Genomic DNA, 24,136 nt, shown 5'->3' with positions numbered 1-24,136 from the left:
TTTGGTAGAATTTCGAGTAGGAAACACATTTTGAAAGCTATTTTTGAATACATCCTAATACATCAACTTCCAGGTGATTTTCCAATAACCTAATGCCTAGTTGTGTTACAAATATAATTTTTCATTGGCTATTTAGCTCGCACTTGAGCAGAAGGGTAAAAGTTGGAGTTCATTTTTTTTTTTTTTTAACAGACCTATTATTTTCGTATCGAGACCACTCTTTATTCCAAATGCCCATCTTATCCTACTTTTTGCAAAAGTTCATCTGTCTGTTTGCAATTCATACCAGTCTGCCTTTGATCTGAGACCAAAAAGTCTAAAATCCAGACACAAAATCAGATTCCGACCACTGGGCGAATTTTGGGTGGAAAAAAATCAGGTCCAAAAAATGAGGCTTTTCCCTCTGTATTTTGTAGTGCAACTAGAACTTCCAGATTATTTGGTATCATTGTAGAGCTACATCTGTCTACCTTTCTATAATACCACCCACTTTAGTGTCTCATACATAACCTTGATACTACAGAGCTCGGCAGTAGGCTACCTCCTGCCATGTAAATTCATCGCCAGGGGTTAATGTGTTAAGTGCAAGGTCATGGTAATTTTAAATATTTCAAATTTTCAGTCACTCTTTACATTCTGCTCACTTGCAAGCCATTTGGGATTAGTATATAAAACATGGTATACTGATAAATTATCATCAGTATGTTTGTCACATACCATGTTAGAATGAATATCATGAGTTAATATTTTATGTGTAGTCATCAAACATTTTTTCCCACTTTGTAACTTTAAAGCAGTTTGAGATTAAAGTATCTATGGCAGATATGTTGCAAACCAGACTGGGATCCTGTCCTTAAGTTTAAGATCATAGTTTACTGTTATAATTTAAGCAAACATTTTCCTGTCCAGTCTAACTTCAAAGCTATGTAATGTTATGGACTGAAACTTCGTATTCTTGCCAGTATACATTCCAGTATATATTAACTTGAATGTGAGTAACACAACCAGATTGGATGTTCTTTCTTCAGGGTTAAAGGTCACATGTCCATTTTTTAGGTTTCAGTCATTTGTTCTCTTCTGCGTATAGCTTAAGAAACGGAAACTTTTGTATACTTATATACTGTCATTACATGTTTTGTATTCCACATTTGAAATCCTGTTGTCATGGTTAGGGTCATCAATCAGTATTTAAGGTTTCTTTTTGTTCTGGTTTATATTTTAAAAGTTGTTTGAGCCAAAGGAATGAGAAATGGTACTCTTGTTTTTCTAATGTTATATGATCTTAAATATCACACTCAAGGATGTACATGTTAGGTCACTGTTTGAGTTTGACCCCCATCTTCATTTTTTACTCTAATGCCCTTTGGATAACAATAGAGTCTCGAAGCTTGGTTGCTTTCCTTATCTTCCCAGCAACTATTTAGTTCTGTCAAGCTGATCACAGATTTCAGCACTTTTACCTGTGCTTATCTCGCCACCATTGATGGGTGACAAAAATTCACTGAATTTGCACATTTTTCTTTTTGCAGCGAGTCATATTCAACCTTGTCAACTTTAGCAAGACAAAATCATTGTATAGAGAAGGAATGTCGCCCATGGTCAAGTCTCTTACTAGGCCTCGATGGTAAGTGATTTTAAAATTTAACTTCGTATTTTACTGGATTCACAAAAGTATTGATACTTGAAAAGTTATTGCATACTCTGCAGGTATGGTCATAGCAAAGCAGAGGTCATTTGTGTTTAGTGTATAATTGATTTTCAAGCTTCATAACTCCATGAGTCCTGTGCAATATAAAGTTCAATTCTTAAAATTATAAATAGTTATAAAAATAATTATGATCTCAAGAAATAAATAACAAAACTCTATGTAAACCATTGTTTATGCAGTGACTCTGTATTTAGTCAACCTGACTCTGGACCAAAAGGGGGTGGGTTCAAATCCTAACACTGCACTGGCTCGGGTCAGCTACCATGATGTGTCCTTGAGTAAAGCAATTTACTCCAATTGCCTAGGCACTAAATAACCCACTTTTGTTGTTGTATTTTAAGGCACCAAACCAAAACTGATAGTGTCAGAGTACACAAGAAGGGCATATGAATACATAAGTGATTCCTTTCTGGTATAAAGAACTACTAACTTCTAGTTTTCTACATCACATGATGTGAAATCTTAATGTTTGTTATATATATATAGAGAGAGAGAGAGAGAGAGAGAGAGAGAGAGAGAGCTTAATGTAATAGAAGATCAGAAAAATATCCATGCATAATAAATATTTTTCTGATCTTCTGTTAAATTAATTTTTCTGTGCATTATCAGCACATGGACATTCATTTTTTCACACACACACACACACACACATTTGTATTTGCATCACTCTGTTCTGAAGCTGAAGCTTCTTAATTCCAATTCCATCTGATTTTTTTGAATTGTAATTCTCTTCATTTTTCCTGTCTGAACCAGATACAGACTAAATAATCAAGTGCAAAGCACTTTTATTAATAACACCCTTTTCCAACAGATAGTGAACCAAAGTATTCTTTATTTCTTGCTTTATTAAAGAAGCCTTCACCTCAGAGAGATCATAATGTCTAGCAAGCTCAATGCAACTTGTCCTTTTTGAAGGACTCAAACCTTTCCTGGGTCAGATCTAAAATAAAGGTCTCCACTTTAGATGATATGGTGAAAGCTTGTTGGTTTCACTAAAGATTTCTCAATAACCATGAAATTACAATACTAAAATATTTCCAAACCAAATTGAATTCAAAAATTTAAAAAGTAATTGTAATTTCTCTGAAGTATTTTTAAAGAAATTTGTATCCTGGACGAGTTCCCTAATTGGTCTCCAACTTAGCAATGGAAAAAGCAAGATCCAACATGTTTTGTAAAATTCAATAAATAATTTATTTCGCTAGAATAGAAAGTGCAAAATTAAAAATAGCTTACAGTACAGTGAATGAAATCCTAAAATGTCCTAAGAGTTCTATCACAATTCCAAAAGTATTGATTATTCCAAATGAGTTTCAGTAGTGTTCCAAATGAAGTTCAGTCTGTTGTTTTGGTGTGCCAGTAGTCTGGAATAGTTTGATTTACAAACATTATTGATTATTATACAATCAAAAAGGTCTTTAAATAAATTTACAGTAATTCTAAAATGATTAGTCTGAATGTTTATGAGCACCCTGTAATTCCAATGAAGAATTGAAATAAATAAATCCTCACAAATTATAACTGAACACAAGTGAAGCTGATTCTTGTAAGACTGATGTTTTGAAAATGAATAAATAATTATGTTACTCAGTACCTTATATAAAAAACTAAGACACAATTTCATAACCAGGATGAGGGTCATAAGTTTATTTCCAAATCATTCTAATTTGTCAACAAGGTCAGGTTCTTTTAGTAGCCAACAAATATGAGATCAAGTGACCTGGTTTTCCAGAGGGGAAACATATCAAATTCATTAAAAAGATCTAAAGGTCACATAAACATGTTCACTAAACAAAATGATCTTATCTTATAATACAAACCTACAATGGACAAAATTAGGTATTTAATTTTGTTTTTTTATATACTAAATAACCCTTACAATGTATAATCATAAAAGTTGGCACACATATTATAGATATGCATAACATGTTGGCATCATACGAACACATCCAATTGCAATCACAAATTTGCTCAGGCAGATCAATGTTTACATGAAACAGCCAACATAGACCATGGTCTGTCCACAAATTATCTGTCAACAGGTCTCAGTCTCGTGTTTATAGTTGGGTCACAATATGCATGAATGCACTGTACTGTGTTTGTTTTACAGGGTTAGAGTGCCAGCCAAAAATGTATACTATTACCGTTGTCCAGATCACCGGAAGAACTATGTGATGTCCTTTGCATTCTGTTTTGATAAGGAAGATGATGTGTACCAGTTCTCTTACTGTTACCCATATTCCTACTCACGTCTACAGAACTACCTGGATACTCTGGAAAAACGAAATATGGACTTCTTTACTCGTGAACTGCTTTGTTTGACAGTGGTAAGATACTTTTACATTGTCATTCTGTACCGCTCCTGTGGTCTAGTGGTTAGAGCATCTGCCTTGGATGCAAGAGATCGTGGGTTACCAAAATGGCACTAATAGCTGCCTCGCTTGGCGCTCAGCATTAAGTTGTTAGTGTTAGGTCTGGTCGGCCTGGTGTCAGGATAATGTGACTGGGTGGGACATCATGCTACATGTATGTGGTATGATGCCCCAGTGCTAGACATCACTATAAACTGTCACACTGCAGACATCATAGCGATATGACTGAACAACTGTTAAAGCTACAGTAAGAAATTTTAATGAGATATTTATAAAACATTGTACTGTTAAGAGTGGGGCATCAGTAAGAAATTTTAATGAGACATTTATGAAACATTTTAACAGTTACGAGTGGGGCATCTATAATACATTTTAATGAGACATTTATAAAACATCCATACAGTTAAGAGTGGGGTAGCAATCATACATTTTAATGAGACGTTTATAACACGTTGCACAGTTAAGAATGGGGCATCAGTAAAAAAAATTAATGAGACATTTATAAAACAATTTACAGTTAAGAGTGGGGTATCTATAATACATTTTAATGAGACATTTATAAGTCATTGTACAGTACATTGTACAGAGTGTGGCATCAGTAATATATTTTAATGAGAAATTTGTAAAATATTTTACAGTTACCACTGGGGCTTCAATAATAATATTTTAATGAGACATTTATTTAACATTTGGCAATTACCATTGAGGCATCAATAATACATTGTAATGAGACATTTATAACTCATTTTACACTTACCATTGGGGCATCAGTAATACATTGTAATGAGACATTTATAACACATTTTACACTTACCTCTGGGGCATCAATAATACATTATAATGAGACATTTATAACACACTTTACACTTACCATTGGGGTATCAGTAATACATTGTAATGCGACATTTATAACACATTTTACACTTACCATTGGGGCATCAGTAATACATTGTAATGAGACATTTGTAACACATTTTACACTTACCATTGGGGCATCAATAATACATTTTAATGACACATTTATAACACATTTTACACTTACCATTGGGGCATCAATAATACATTGTAATGCGACATTTATAACACATTTTACACTTACCATTGGGGCATCAGTAATACATTGTAATGAGACATTTATAACACATTTTACACTTACCTTTGGGGCATCAATAATACATTATAATGAGACATTTATAACACATTTTATACTTACCATTGGGACATCAATAATACATTTTTATGAGACATTTATAAAACATTTTACACTTACCATTGGGGTATCAGTAATACATTTTAATGAGACATTTGTAACTCATTTTACACTTACCATTGGGACATCAATAATACATTTTTATGAGACATTTATAAAACATTTTACACTTACCATTGGGGCATCAATAATACATTGTAATGAGACATTTATAACACATTTTACACTTACCATTGGGGCATCAATAATACATTGTAATGAGACATTTATAATACATTGTACACTTACCATTGGGGCATCAATAATACATTTTATGAGACATTTATAACACATTTTACACTTACCGTTGGGGCATCAATAATACATTTTATGAGACATTTATAACACATTTTACACTTACCTTTGGGGCATCAATAATACACTGTAATGAGACATTTATGACACATTTTACACTTACCATTGGGGGCATCAATAATACATTGTCATGAGACATGTATAACACATTTTACACTTACTATTGGGGCATCAATAATACATTGTAATGAGACATTTATAACACATTTTACACTTACCATTGGGGCATCAATAATACATTGTAATGAGACATTTATAACACATTTTACACTTACCATTGGGGCATCAATAATACATTGTAATGCGACATTTATAGCACATTTTACACTTACCATTGGGGCATCAATAATACATTGTAATGCGACATTTATAACACATTTTACACTTACCATTGGGGCATCAATAATACATTGTAATGAGACATTTATAACACATTTTACACTTACCATTGGGGCATCAATAATACATTATAATGAGACATTTATAACACATTTTACACTTACGATTGGGGCATCAATAATACATTGTAATGAGACATTTATAACACATTTTACACTTACCATTGGGGCATCAATAATACATTGTAATGCGACATTTATAACACATTTTACACTTACCATTCGGGCATCAATAATACATTGTAATGCGACATTTATAACACAATTTACAATTACCATTGGGGCATCACTAATACATTTTAATGAGACATTTATTTAACATTTGGCAATTACCATTGGGGCATCAATAATACATTTTAATGACACATTTATAACACATTTTACACTTACCATTGAGGCATCAATAATACATTGTAATGCGACATTTATAACTCATTTTAAACTTACCATTGGGGCATCAGTAATACATTGTAATGAGACATTTATAACACATTTTACACTTACCTCTGGGGCATCAATAATACATTAAAATGAGACATTTATAACACATTTTACACTTACCATTAGGGCATCAGTAATACATTGTAATGCGACATTTATAACACATTTTACACTTACCATTGGGGCATCAGTAATACATTGTAATGAGACATTTATAACACATTTTACACTTACCATTGGGGCATCAATAATACATTGAAATGACACATTTATAACACATTTTACACTTATGATTAGGGCATCAATAATACATTGTAATGCGACATTTCTAACACATTTTACACTTACCATTGAGGCATCAATAATACATTGTAATGAGACATTTATAACACATTTTACACTTACCATTGGGGCATCAATAATACATTGAAATGACACATTTATAACACATTTTACACTTACCATTAGGGCATCAATAATACATTTTAATGACACATTTATAACACATTTTACACTTATGATTAGGGCATCAATAATACATTGTAATGCGACATTTATAACACATTTTACACTTACCATTAGGGCATCAATAATACATTTTAATGACACATTTATAACACATTTTACACTTACCATTGAGGCATCAATAATACATTGTAATGCGACATTTATAACACATTTTACACTTACCATTGGGGCATCAGTAATACATTGTAATGAGACATTTATAACACATTTTACACTTACCATTGGGGCATCAATAATACATTGAAATGACACATTTATAACACATTTTACACTTACCATTGAGGCATCAATAATACATTGTAATGTGACATTTATAACACATTTTACACTTACCATTGGGGCATCAGTAATACATTGTAATGAGACATTTATAACACATTTTACACTTTCCTTTGGGGCATCAATAATACATTATAATGCAACATTTCTAACACATTTTACACTTACCATTGGGGCATCAGTAATGCATTTTAATGACACATTTATAACACATTTTACACTTACCATTAGGGCATCAATAATACATTTTTATGAGATATTTATAACACATTTTACACTTACCAATGGGGCATCAAAAATACATTTTTATGAGACATTTAAAACACATTTTACACTTACCATTGGGACATCAATAATAAATTTTAATGACACATTTTGCACTTACCATTAGGGAAACAATAATACATTGTAATGAGTCATTTATAACACATTTTACACTTACCATTGGGGTATCAGTAATACATTTTAATGAGACATTTGTAACTCATTTTACACTTACCATTGGGACATCAATAATACATTTTTATGAGACATTTATAAAACATTTTACACTTACCATTGGGGCATCAATAATACATTGTAATGAGACATTTATAACACATTTTACACTTACCATTGGGGCATCAATAATACATTGTAATGAGACATTTATAACACATTTTACACTTACCTTTGGGGCATCAATAATACATTGTAATGAGACATTTATAACACATTTTACACTTACCATTGGGGCATCAGTAATACATTTTTATGACACATTTATAACACATTTTACACTTACCATTAGGGCATCAATAATACATTTTAATGAGACATTTATAACACATTTTACACGTACCATTGGGCATCAATAATACATTGTAATGAGACATTTATAACACATTTTACACTTACCATTGGGCATCAATAATACATTGTAATGAGACATTATAACACATTTTACACTTACCATTGGGGCATCAATAATACATTGTAATGAGACATTTCTAACACATTTTACAATTACCATTGGGGCATCAATAATACATTTTTATGACACATTTATAACACATTTTCCACTTACCATTGAGGCATCAATAATACATTTTAATGAGACATTTATAACACATTTTACACGTACCATTGGGCATCAATAATACATTGTAATGAGACATTTATAACACATTTTACACTTACCATTGGGCATCAATAATACATTTTAATGAGACATTTATAACACATTTTACACGTACCATTGGGCATCAATAATACATTGTAATGAGACATTATAACACATTTTACACTTACCATTGGGGCATCAATAATACATTGAATGAGACATTTCTAACACATTTTACAATTACCATTGGGGCATCAATAATACATTTTTATGAGACATTTGTAACTCATTTTACACTTACCATTAGGGTATCAATAATACATTGTAATGAGACATTTATAACACATTTTACACTTACCATTGGGGCATCAATAATACATTGTAATGAGACATTTATAACACATTTTACACCTACCATTGGGGCATCAATAATACATTGTAATGCGACATTTATAACACATTTTACACTTACCTTTGGGGCATCAATAATACATTTTTATGAGACATTTGTAACTCATTGTACACTTACCATTAGGGCATCAATAATGCATTGTAATGAGACATTTATAACACATTTTACACTTACCATTGGGGCATCAATAATACATTGTAATGAGACATTTATAACACATTTTACACTTACCATTGGGGCATCAATAATACATTGTAATGAGACATGTATAACACATTTTACACTTACCATTGGGGCATCAATAATACATTGTAATGAGACATTTATAACACATTTTATACTTACCATTGGGGCATCAATAATACATTTTAATGAGACATTTATAACACATTTTACACTTACCATTGGGACATGAGCAATACATTGTAATGAGACATTATAACACATTTTACACTTACCATTGAGGCATCCATAATACATTGTAATGAGACATTTCTAACACATTTTACAATTACCATTGGGGCATCAATAATACATTTTTATGAGACATTTATAACACATTTTACACTTACCATTGGGGCATAAATAATATATTTTTATGAGACATTTGTAACTCATTTTACACTTACCATTGGGACATGAGTAATACATTGTAATGAGACATTATAACACATTTTACACTTACCATTGAGGCATCAATAATACATTGTAATGAGACATTTCTAACACATTTTACACTTACCATTAGGCATCAATACTACATTGTAATGAGACATTTATAACACATTTTACACTTACCATTAGGGCATCAATAATACATTTTTATGAGACATTTGTAACTCATTGTACACTTACCATTAGGGCATCAATAATACATTGTAATGAGACATTTATAACACATTTTACACTTACCTTTGGGGCATCAATAATACATTGTAATGCGACATTTATAACACATTTTACACTTACCATTGGGGCATCAATAATACATTTTTATGAGACATTTGTAACTCATTTTACACTTACCATTGAGGCATCAATAATACATTTTTATGAGACATTTATAAAACATTTTACACTTACCATTGGGGCATCAATAATACATTGTAATGAGACATTTATAACACATTTTACACTTACCATTGGGGCATCAATAATACATTGTAATGAGACATTTATAACACATTTTACACTTACCATTGTGGCATCAATACTACATTGTAATGAGACATTTATAACACATTTTACACTTACCATTGGGGCATCAATAATACATTTTTATGAGACATTTGTAACTCATTGTACACTTACCATTGAGGCATCATTAATACATTTTTATGAGACATTTATAAAACATTTTACACTTACCATTGGGGCATCAGTAATACATTGTAATGAGACATTTATAACACATTTTACACTTACCATTGGGGCATCAATAATACATTGTAATGAGACATTTATAACACATTTTACACTTGCCTTTGGGGCATCAATAATACATTGTAATGAGACATTTATAACACATTTTACACTTACCATTGGGACATCAATAATACATTGTAATGAGACATTTATAACACATTTTACACTTACCATTAGGGCATCAATAATACATTTTAATGACACATTTATAACACATTTTACACTTATGATTAGGGCATCAATAATACATTGTAATGCGACATTCATAACACATTTTACACTTACCATTAGGGCATCAATAATACATTTTAATGACACATTTATAACACATTTTACACTTACCATTGAGGCATCAATAATACATTGTAATGCGACATTTATAACACATTTTACACTTACCATTGGGGCATCAGTAATACATTGTAATGAGACATTTATAACACATTTTACACTTACCATTGGGGCATCAATAATACATTGAAATGACACATTTATAACACATTTTACACTTACCATTGAGGCATCAATAATACATTGTAATGTGACATTTATAACACATTTTACACTTACCATTGGGGCATCAGTAATACATTGTAATGAGACATTTATAACACATTTTACACTTTCCTTTGGGGCATCAATAATACATTATAATGCAACATTTCTAACACATTTTACACTTACCATTGGGGCATCAGTAATGCATTTTAATGACACATTTATAACACATTTTACACTTACCATTAGGGCATCAATAATACATTTTTATGAGATATTTATAACACATTTAACACTTACCAATGGGGCATCAAAAATACATTTTTATGAGACATTTAAAACACATTTTACACTTACCATTGGGACATCAATAATAAATTTTAATGACACATTTTGCACTTACCATTAGGGAAACAATAATACATTGTAATGAGTCATTTATAACACATTTTACACTTACCATTGGGGTATCAGTAATACATTTTAATGAGACATTTGTAACTCATTTTACACTTACCATTGGGACATCAATAATACATTTTTATGAGACATTTATAAAACATTTTACACTTACCATTGGGGCATCAATAATACATTGTAATGAGACATTTATAACACATTTTACACTTACCATTGGGGCATCAATAATACATTGTAATGAGACATTTATAACACATTTTACACTTACCTTTGGGGCATCAATAATACATTGTAATGAGACATTTATAACACATTTTACACTTACCATTGGGGCATCAGTAATACATTTTTATGACACATTTATAACACATTTTACACTTACCATTAGGGCATCAATAATACATTTTAATGAGACATTTATAACACATTTTACACGTACCATTGGGCATCAATAATACATTGTAATGAGACATTTATAACACATTTTACACTTACCATTGGGCATCAATAATACATTGTAATGAGACATTATAACACATTTTACACTTACCATTGGGGCATCAATAATACATTGTAATGAGACATTTCTAACACATTTTACAATTACCATTGGGGCATCAATAATACATTTTTATGACACATTTATAACACATTTTCCACTTACCATTGAGGCATCAATAATACATTTTAATGAGACATTTATAACACATTTTACACGTACCATTGGGCATCAATAATACATTGTAATGAGACATTTATAACACATTTTACACTTACCATTGGGCATCAATAATACATTTTAATGAGACATTTATAACACATTTTACACGTACCATTGGGCATCAATAATACATTGTAATGAGACATTATAACACATTTTACACTTACCATTGGGGCATCAATAATACATTGTAATGAGACATTTCTAACACATTTTACAATTACCATTGGGGCATCAATAATACATTTTTATGAGACATTTGTAACTCATTTTACACTTACCATTAGGGTATCAATAATACATTGTAATGAGACATTTATAACACATTTTACACTTACCATTGGGACATCAATAATACATTGTAATGAGACATTTATAACACATTTTACACCTACCATTGGGGCATCAATAATACATTGTAATGCGACATTTATAACACATTTTACACTTACCTTTGGGGCATCAATAATACATTTTTATGAGACATTTGTAACTCATTGTACACTTACCATTAGGGCATCAATAATGCATTGTAATGAGACATTTATAACACATTTTACACTTACCATTGGGGCATCAATAATACATTGTAATGAGACATTTATAACACATTTTACACTTACCATTGGGGCATCAATAATACATTGTAATGAGACATGTATAACACATTTTACACTTACCATTGGGGCATCAATAATACATTGTAATGAGACATTTATAACACATTTTATACTTACCATTGGGGCATCAATAATACATTTTAATGAGACATTTATAACACATTTTACACTTACCATTGGGACATGAGCAATACATTGTAATGAGACATTATAACACATTTTACACTTACCATTGAGGCATCCATAATACATTGTAATGAGACATTTCTAACACATTTTACAATTACCATTGGGGCATCAATAATACATTTTTATGAGACATTTATAACACATTTTACACTTACCATTGGGGCATCAATAATATATTTTTATGAGACATTTGTAACTCATTTTACACTTACCATTGGGACATGAGTAATACATTGTAATGAGACATTATAACACATTTTACACTTACCATTGAGGCATCAATAATACATTGTAATGAGACATTTCTAACACATTTTACACTTACCATTAGGCATCAATACTACATTGTAATGAGACATTTATAACACATTTTACACTTACCATTAGGGCATCAATAATACATTTTTATGAGACATTTGTAACTCATTGTACACTTACCATTAGGGCATCAATAATACATTGTAATGAGACATTTATAACACATTTTACACTTACCTTTGGGGCATCAATAATACATTGTAATGCGACATTTATAACACATTTTACACTTACCATTGGGGCATCAATAATACATTTTTATGAGACATTTGTAACTCATTTTACACTTACCATTGAGGCATCAATAATACATTTTTATGAGACATTTATAAAACATTTTACACTTACCATTGGGGCATCAATAATACATTGTAATGAGACATTTATAACACATTTTACACTTACCATTGGGGCATCAATAATACATTGTAATGAGACATTTATAACACATTTTACACTTACCATTGTGGCATCAATACTACATTGTAATGAGACATTTATAACACATTTTACACTTACCATTGGGGCATCAATAATACATTTTTATGAGACATTTGTAACTCATTGTACACTTACCATTGAGGCATCATTAATACATTTTTATGAGACATTTATAAAACATTTTACACTTACCATTGGGGCATCAGTAATACATTGTAATGAGACATTTATAACACATTTTACACTTACCATTGGGGCATCAATAATACATTGTAATGAGACATTTATAACACATTTTACACTTGCCTTTGGGGCATCAATAATACATTGTAATGAGACATTTATAACACATTTTACACTTACCATTGGGACATCAATAATACATTGTAATGAGACATTTATAACACATTTTACACTTACCATTGGGGCATCAGTAATACATTTTTATGACACATTTAGAACACATTTTACACTTACCATTGGGGCATCAATAATACATTTTAATGAGACATTTATAACACATTTTACACTTACCATTGGGGCATCAATAATATATTTTTATGAGACATTTGTAACTCATTTTACACTTACCATTGGGACATGAGTAATACATTGTAATGAGACATTATAACACATTTTACACTTACCATTGAGGCATCAATAATACATTGTAATGAGACATTTCTAACGCATTTTACAATTACCATTGGGGCATTAATAATACATTTTTATGAGACATTTGTAACTCATTTTACACTTACCATTAGGCATCAATACTACATTGTAATGAGACATTTGTAACACATTTTACACCTACCATTGGGGCATCAATAATACATTGTAATGAGACATTTATAACACATTTTACACTTACCTTTGGGGCATCAATAATACATTTTTATGAGACATTTGTAACTCATTGTACACTTACCATTAGGGCATCAATAATGCATTGTAATGAGACATTTATAACACATTTTACACTTACCATTGGGGCATCAATAATACATTTTAATGAGACATTTATAACACATTTTACACTTACCATTGGGGCATCAGTAATACATTGTAATGAGACATTTATAACACATTTTATACTTACCATTGGGGCATCAATAATACATTGTAATGAGACATTTATAACACATTTTACACTTACCATTGAGGCATCAATAATACATTGTAATGAGACATTTCTAACACATTTTACAATTACCATTGGGGCATCAATAATACATTTTTATGAGACATTTGTAACTCATTTTACACTTATCATTGGGACATGAGTAATACATTGTAATGAGACATTATAACACATTTTACACTTACCATTGAGGCATCAATAATACATTGTAATGAGACATGTATAACACATTTTACACTTACTATTGGGGCATCAGTAATATATTTTTATGAGACATTTGTAACTCATTTTACGCTTACCATTAGGCATCAATAATACATTGTAATGAGACATTTGTAACACATTTTACACCTACCATTGGGGCATCAATAATACATTTTAATGAGACATTTATAACACATTTTACACTTACCATTGAGGCATCAATAATACATTGTAATGAGACATTTCTAACACATTTTACAATTACCATTGGGGCATCAATAATACATTTTTATGAGACATTTATAACACATTTTACACTTACCATTGGGGCATCAATAATATATTTTTATGAGACATTTGTAACTCATTTTACACTTACCATTGGGACATGAGTAATACATTGTAATGAGACATTATAACACATTTTACACTTACCATTGGGGCATCAATAATACATTGTAATGAGACATTATAACACATTTTACACTTACCATTGGGGCATCAATAATACATTGTAATGAGACATTATAACACATTTTACACTTACCATTGAGGCATCAATAATACATTGTAATGAGACATTTATAACGCATTTTACAATTACCATTGGGGCATCAATAATACATTTTTATGAGACATTTGTAACTCATTTTACACTTACCATTAGGCATCAATACTACATTGTAATGAGACATTTGTAACACATTTTACACCTACCATTGGGGCATCAATAATACATTGTAATGAGACATTTATAACACATTTTACACTTACCTTTGGGGCATCAATAATACATTTTTATGAGACATTTGTAACTCATTGTACACTTACCATTAGGGCATCAATAATGCATTGTAATGAGACATTTATAACACATTTTACACTTACCATTGGGGCATCAATAATACATTTTAATGAGACATTTATAACACATTTTACACTTACCATTGGGGCATCAATAATACATTGTAATGAGACATGTATAACACATTTTACACTTACCATTGGGGCATCAGTAATACATTGTAATGAGACATTTATAACACATTTTATACTTACCATTGGGGCATCAGTAATACATTTTAATGAGACATTTATAACACATTTTACACTTACCATTGAGGCATCAATAATACATTGTAATGAGACATTTCTAACACATTTTACAATTACCATTGGGGCATCAATAATACATTTTTATGAGACATTTATAACACATTTTACACTTACCATTGGGGCATCAATAATATATTTTTATGAGACATTTGTAACTCATTTTACACTTACCATTGGGACATGAGTAATACATTGTAATGAGACATTATAACACATTTTCCACTTACCATTGAGGCATCAATAATACATTGTAATGAGACATGTATAACACATTTTACACTTACCATTGGGGCATCAGTAATACATTGTAATGAGACATTTATAACACATTTTATACTTACCATTGGGGCATCAATAATACATTTTAATGAGACATTTATTACACATTTTACACTTACCATTGAGGCATCAATAATACATTGTAATGAGACATTTCTAACACATTTTACAATTACCATTGGGGCATCAATAATACATTTTTATGAGACATTTATAACACATTTTACACTTACCATTGGGGCATCAATAATATATTTTTATGAGACATTTGTAACTCATTTTACACTTACCATTGGGACATGAGTAATACATTGTAATGAGACATTATAACACATTTTCCACTTACCATTGAGGCATCAATAATACATTGTAATGAGACATTATAACACATTTTACACTTACCATTAGGGTATCAATAATACATTGTAATGAGACATTTATAACACATTTTACACTTACCATTAGGCATCAATAATACATTGTAATGAGACATTTATAACACATTTTACACCTACCATTGGGGCATCAATAATACATTGTAATGCGACATTTATAACACATTTTACACTTACCATTGGGGCATCAATAATACATTTTTATGAGACATTTGTAACTCATTGTCCACTTACCATTAGGGCATCAATAATGCATTGTAATGAGATATTTATAACACATTTTACACTTACCATTGGGGCATCAATAATACATTTTAATGAGACATTTATAACACATTTTACACTTACCATTGTGGCATCAATAATACATTTTAATGAGACATTTATAACACATTTTACACTTACCATTGGGGCATCAATAATACATTGTAATGAGACATTTTTAACACATTTTACACTTACCATTGGGGCATCAATAATACATTGTAATGGGACATTTATAACACATTTTACACTTACCATTAAGGCATCAATAATACATTTTATGAGACATTTATAACACATTTTACACTTACCATTAGGGCATCAATAATACATTTTTATGAGACATTTATAAAACATTTTACACTTACCATTGGGGCATCAATAATACATTGTAATGAGACATTTATAACACATTTTACACTTACCATTGGGGCATCAATAATACATTGTAATGAGAGATTTATAACACATTTTACACTTACCATTGTGGCATCAATACTACATTGTAATGAGACATTTATAACACATTTTACACTTACCATTGGGGCATCAATAATACATTTTTATGAGACATTTGTAACTCATTGTACACTTACCATTGAGGCATCATTAATACATTTTTATGAGACATTTATAAAACATTTTACACTTACCATTGGGGCATCAGTAATACATTGTAATGAGACATTTATAACACATTTTACACTTACCATTGGGGCATCAATAATACATTGTAATGAGACATTTATAACACATTTTACACTTGCCTTTGGGGCATCAATAATACATTGTAATGAGACATTTATAACACATTTTACACTTACCATTGGGACATCAATAATACATTGTAATGAGACATTTATAACACATTTTACACTTACCATTGGGGCATCAGTAATACATTTTTATGACACATTTATAACACATTTTACACTTACCATTGGGGCATCAATAATACATTTTAATGAGACATTTATAACACATTTTACACTTACCATTGGGGCATCAATAATATATTTTTATGAGACATTTGTAACTCATTTTACACTTACCATTGGGACATGAGTAATACATTGTAATGAGACATTATAACACATTTTACACTTACCATTGAGGCATCAATAATACATTGTAATGAGACATTTCTAACGCATTTTACAATTACCATTGGGGCATCAATAATACATTTTTATGAGACATTTGTAACTCATTTTACACTTACCATTAGGCATCAATACTACATTGTAATGAGACATTTGTAACACATTTTACACCTACCATTGGGGCATCAATAATACATTGTAATGAGACATTTATAACACATTTTACACTTACCTTTGGGGCATCAATAATACATTTTTATGAGACATTTGTAACTCATTGTACACTTACCATTAGGGCATCAATAATGCATTGTAATGAGACATTTATAACACATTTTACACTTACCATTGGGGCATCAATAATACATTTTAATGAGACATTTATAACACATTTTACACTTACCATTGGGGCATCAATAATACATTGTAATGAGACATGTATAACACATTTTACACTTACCATTGGGGCATCAGTAATACATTGTAATGAGACATTTATAACACATTTTATACTTACCATTGTGGCATCAATAATACATTTTAATGAGACATTTATAACACATTTTACACTTACCATTGAGGCATCAATAATACATTGTAATGAGACATTTCTAACACATTTTACAATTACCATTGGGGCATCAATAATACATTTTTATGAGACATTTATAACACATTTTACACTTACCATTGGGGCATCAATAATATATTTTTATGAGACATTTGGAACTCATTTTACACTTACCATTGGGACATGAGTAATACATTGTAATGAGACATTATAACACATTTTACACTTACCATTGAGGCATCAATAATACATTGTAATGAGACATGTATAACACATTTTACACTTACTATTGGGGCATCAGTAATATATTTTTATGAGACATTTGTAACTCATTTTACGCTTACCATTAGGCATCAATAATACATTGTAATGAGACATTTGTAACACATTTTACACCTACCCTTGGGGCATCAATAATACATTTTAATGAGACATTTATAACACATTTTACACTTACCATTGAGGCATCAATAATACATTGTAATGAGACATTTCTAACACATTTTACAATTACCATTGGGGCATCAATAATACATTTTTATGAGACATTTATAACACATTTTACACTTACCATTGGGGCATCAATAATATATTTTTATGAGACATTTGTAACTCATTTTACACTTACCATTGGGACATGAGTAATACATTGTAATGAGACATTATAACACATTTTACACTTACCATTGGGGCATCAATAATACATTGTAATGAGACATTATAGCACATTTTACACTTACCATTGGGGCATCAATAATACATTGTAATGAGACATTATAACACATTTTACACTTACCATTGAGGCATCAATAATACATTGTAATGAGACATTTATAACGCATTTTACAATTACCATTGGGGCATCAATAATACATTTTTATGAGACATTTGTAACTCATTTTACACTTACCATTAGGCATCAAGACTACATTGTAATGAGACATTTGTAACACATTTTACACCTACCATTGGGGCATCAATAATACATTGTAATGAGACATTTATAACACATTTTACACTTACCTTTGGGGCATCAATAATACATTTTTATGAGACATTTGTAACTCATTGTACACTTACCATTAGGGCATCAATAATGCATTGTAATGAGACATTTATAACACATTTTACACTTACCATTGGGGCATCAATAATACATTTTAATGAGACATTTATAACACATTTTACACTTACCATTGGGGCATCAATAATACATTGTAATGAGACATGTATAACACATTTTACACTTACCATTGGGGCATCAGTAATACATTGTAATGAGACATTTATAACACATTTTATACTTACCATTGGGGCATCAGTAATACATTTTAATGAGACATTTATAACACATTTTACACTTACCATTGAGGCATCAATAATACATTGTAATGAGACATTTCTAACACATTTTACAATTACCATTGGGGCATCAATAATACATTTTTATGAGACATTTATAACACATTTTACACTTACCATTGGGGCATCAATAATATATTTTTATGAGACATTTGTAACTCATTTTACACTTACCATTGGGACATGAGTAATACATTGTAATGAGACATTATAACACATTTTCCACTTACCATTGAGGCATCAATAATACATTGTAATGAGACATGTATAACACATTTTACACTTACCATTGGGGCATCAGTAATACATTGTAATGAGACATTTATAACACATTTTATACTTACCATTGGGGCATCAATAATACATTTTAATGAGACATTTATAACACATTTTACACTTACCATTGAGGCATCAATAATACATTGTAATGAGACATTTCTAACACATTTTACAATTACCATTGGGGCATCAATAATACATTTTTATGAGACATTTATAACACATTTTACACTTACCATTGGGGCATCAATAATACATTTTTATGAGACATTTGTAACTCATTTTACACTTACCATTGGGGCATCAGTAATGCATTGTAATGAGACATTTAGAACACATTTTACACTTACCATTGGGGCATCAATAATGCATTGTAATGAGACATTTAGAACACATTTTACACTTACCATTGGGGCCTCAATAATATATTGTAATGCGACATTTATAACACATTTTACACTTACCATTGGGGCATCAGTAATGCATTGTAATGAGACATTTAGAACACATTTTACACTTACCATTGGGGCATCAATAATACATTGTAATGCGACATTTATAACACATTTTACACTTACCTTTGAGGCATCACTTATACATTTTAATGAGACATTTATAACACATTTTACACTTACCATTGGGGCATCAATAATACATTGTAATGAGACATTTTTAACACATTTTACACTTACCATTGGGGCATCAATAATACATTGTAATGAGACATTTATAACACATTTTACACTTACCATTAAGGCATCAATAATACATTTTATGAGACATTTATAACACATTTTACACTTACCATTAGGGCATCAATAATACATTTTTATGAGACATTTATAACACATTTTACACTTACCATTGGGGCATCAATAATGCATTGTAATGAGACATTTAGAACACATTTTACACTTACCATTGGGGCATCAATAATGCATTGTAATGAGACATTTAGAACACATTTTACACTTACCATTGGGGCATCAATAATATATTGTAATGCGACATTTATAACACATTTTACACTTACCATTGGGGCATCAATAATATATTGTAATGAGATGTTTATAACACATTTTATACTTACCATTGGGGATCAATAATACATTGTAATGAGACATTTATAACACATTTTACACTTACCATTAGGGCATCAGTATTACATTGTAATGAGACATTTATAACACATTTTACACTTACCATTGGGGCATCAATAATACATTGTAATGCGACATTTATAACACATTTTACACTTACGACTGGGGCATCAATAATACATTGTAATGCGACATTTATAACACATTTTACACTTACCATTGGGGCATCAATAATACATTATAATGAGACATTTATAACACATTTTACACTTACCATTAGGGCATCAATAATACATTGTAATGAGACATTTTTAATACATTTTACACTTACCATTGGGGCATCAATAATGCATTTCATGAGACATTTATAACACATTTTACACTTACCATTGGGGCATCAATAATACATTTTATGAGACATTTATAACACATTTTACACTTACCTTTGGGGCATCAATAATACATTGTAATGAGACATTTTTAACACATTTTACACTTACCATTGGGGGCATCAATAATACATTGTCATGAGACATGTATAACACATTTTACACTTACTATTGGGGCATCAATAATACATTGTAATGAGACATTTCTAACACATTTTACAATTACCATTGGGGCATCAATAATACATTTTTATGAGACATTTATAACACATTTTACACTTACCATTGGGGCATCAATAATATATTTTTATGAGACATTTGGAACTCATTTTACACTTACCATTGGGACATGAGTAATACATTGTAATGAGACATTATAACACATTTTACACTTACCATTGAGGCATCAATAATACATTGTAATGAGACATGTATAACACATTTTACACTTACTATTGGGGCATCAGTAATATATTTTTATGAGACATTTGTAACTCATTTTACGCTTACCATTAGGCATCAATAATACATTGTAATGAGACATTTGTAACACATTTTACACCTACCATTGGGGCATCAATAATACATTTTAATGAGACATTTATAACACATTTTACACTTACCATTGAGGCATCAATAATACATTGTAATGAGACATTTCTAACACATTTTACAATTACCATTGGGGCATCAATAATACATTTTTATGAGACATTTATAACACATTTTACACTTACCATTGGGGCATCAATAATATATTTTTATGAGACATTTGTAACTCATTTTACACTTACCATTGGGACATGAGTAATACATTGTAATGAGACATTATAACACATTTTACACTTACCATTGGGGCATCAATAATACATTGTAATGAGACATTATAGCACATTTTACACTTACCATTGGGGCATCAATAATACATTGTAATGAGACATTATAACACATTTTACACTTACCATTGAGGCATCAATAATACATTGTAATGAGACATTTATAACGCATTTTACACTTACCATTAGGCATCAATACTACATTGTAATGAGACATTTGTAACACATTTTACACCTACCATTGGGGCATCAATAATACATTGTAATGAGACATTTATAACACATTTTACACTTACCTTTGGGGCATCAATAATACATTTTTATGAGACATTTGTAACTCATTGTACACTTACCATTAGGGCATCAATAATGCATTGTAATGAGACATTTATAACACATTTTACACTTACCATTGGGGCATCAATAATACATTTTAATGAGACATTTATAACACATTTTACACTTACCATTGGGGCATCAATAATACATTTTAATGAGACATTTATAACACATTTTACACTTACCATTGGGGCATCAATAATACATTGTAATGAGACATGTATAACACATTTTACACTTACCATTGGGGCATCAGTAATACATTGTAATGAGACATTTATAACACATTTTATACTTACCATTGGGGCATCAGTAATACATTTTAATGAGACATTTATAACACATTTTACACTTACCATTGAGGCATCAATAATACATTGTAATGAGACATTTCTAACACATTTTACAATTACCATTGGGGCATCAATAATACATTTTTATGAGACATTTATAACACATTTTACACTTACCATTGGGGCATCAATAATATATTTTTATGAGACATTTGTAACTCATTTTACACTTACCATTGGGACATGAGTAATACATTGTAATGAGACATTATAACACATTTTCCACTTACCATTGAGGCATCAATAATACATTGTAATGAGACATGTATAACACATTTTACACTTACCATTGGGGCATCAGTAATACATTGTAATGAGACATTTATTACACATTTTATACTTACCATTGGGGCATCAATAATACATTTTAATGAGACATTTATAACACATTTTACACTTACCATTGAGGCATCAATAATACATTGTAATGAGACATTTCTAACACATTTTACAATTACCATTGGGGCATCAATAATACATTTTTATGAGACATTTATAACACATTTTACACTTACCATTGGGGCATCAATAATATATTTTTATGAGACATTTGTAACTCATTTTACACTTACCATTGGGACATGAGTAATACATTGTAATGAGACATTATAACACATTTTCCACTTACCATTGAGGCATCAATAATACATTGTAATGAGACATTATAACACATTTTATACTTACCATTAGGGTATCAATAATACATTGTAATGAGACATTTATAACACATTTTACACTTACCATTAGGCATCAATAATACATTGTAATGAGACATTTATAACACATTTTACACCTACCATTGGGGCATCAATAATACATTGTAATGCGACATTTATAACACATTTTACACTTACCATTGGGGCATCAATAATACATTTTTATGAGACATTTGTAACTCATTGTACACTTACCATTAGGGCATCAATAATGCATTGTAATGAGATATTTATAACACATTTTACACTT

The 24,136-nt window shown here is 30.3% G+C and overlaps 1 protein-coding gene across 3 annotated transcripts in view; it reads left to right on the top strand.

The window, feature by feature from the left end:
* LOC149807707 (cytosolic carboxypeptidase 6-like) overlaps window positions 1-24,136 on the top strand; it is a 147,565-nt gene that overhangs the window by 27,757 nt on the left and 95,672 nt on the right. For all 3 annotated transcript variants that reach the window (XM_089969569.1, XM_089969562.1, XM_089969574.1), the window contains exons 4-5: window positions 1,530-1,624; window positions 3,819-4,035. In XM_089969569.1, coding sequence (XP_089825695.1) covers window positions 1,530-1,624; window positions 3,819-4,035 — 312 coding nt within the window. The remainder of the gene's footprint in view (window positions 1-1,529; window positions 1,625-3,818; window positions 4,036-24,136) is intronic.

This window comes from Sinohyriopsis cumingii, chromosome 1, assembly GCF_028554795.1.
Source record: "Sinohyriopsis cumingii isolate HCF-2022 chromosome 1, ASM2855479v2, whole genome shotgun sequence".
Classification (NCBI taxonomy): domain Eukaryota; kingdom Metazoa; phylum Mollusca; class Bivalvia; order Unionida; family Unionidae; genus Sinohyriopsis; species Sinohyriopsis cumingii.
The sequence above is the reverse complement of the archived record's forward strand: the minus strand, read 5'-3'. Positions and strand labels throughout refer to the sequence as shown.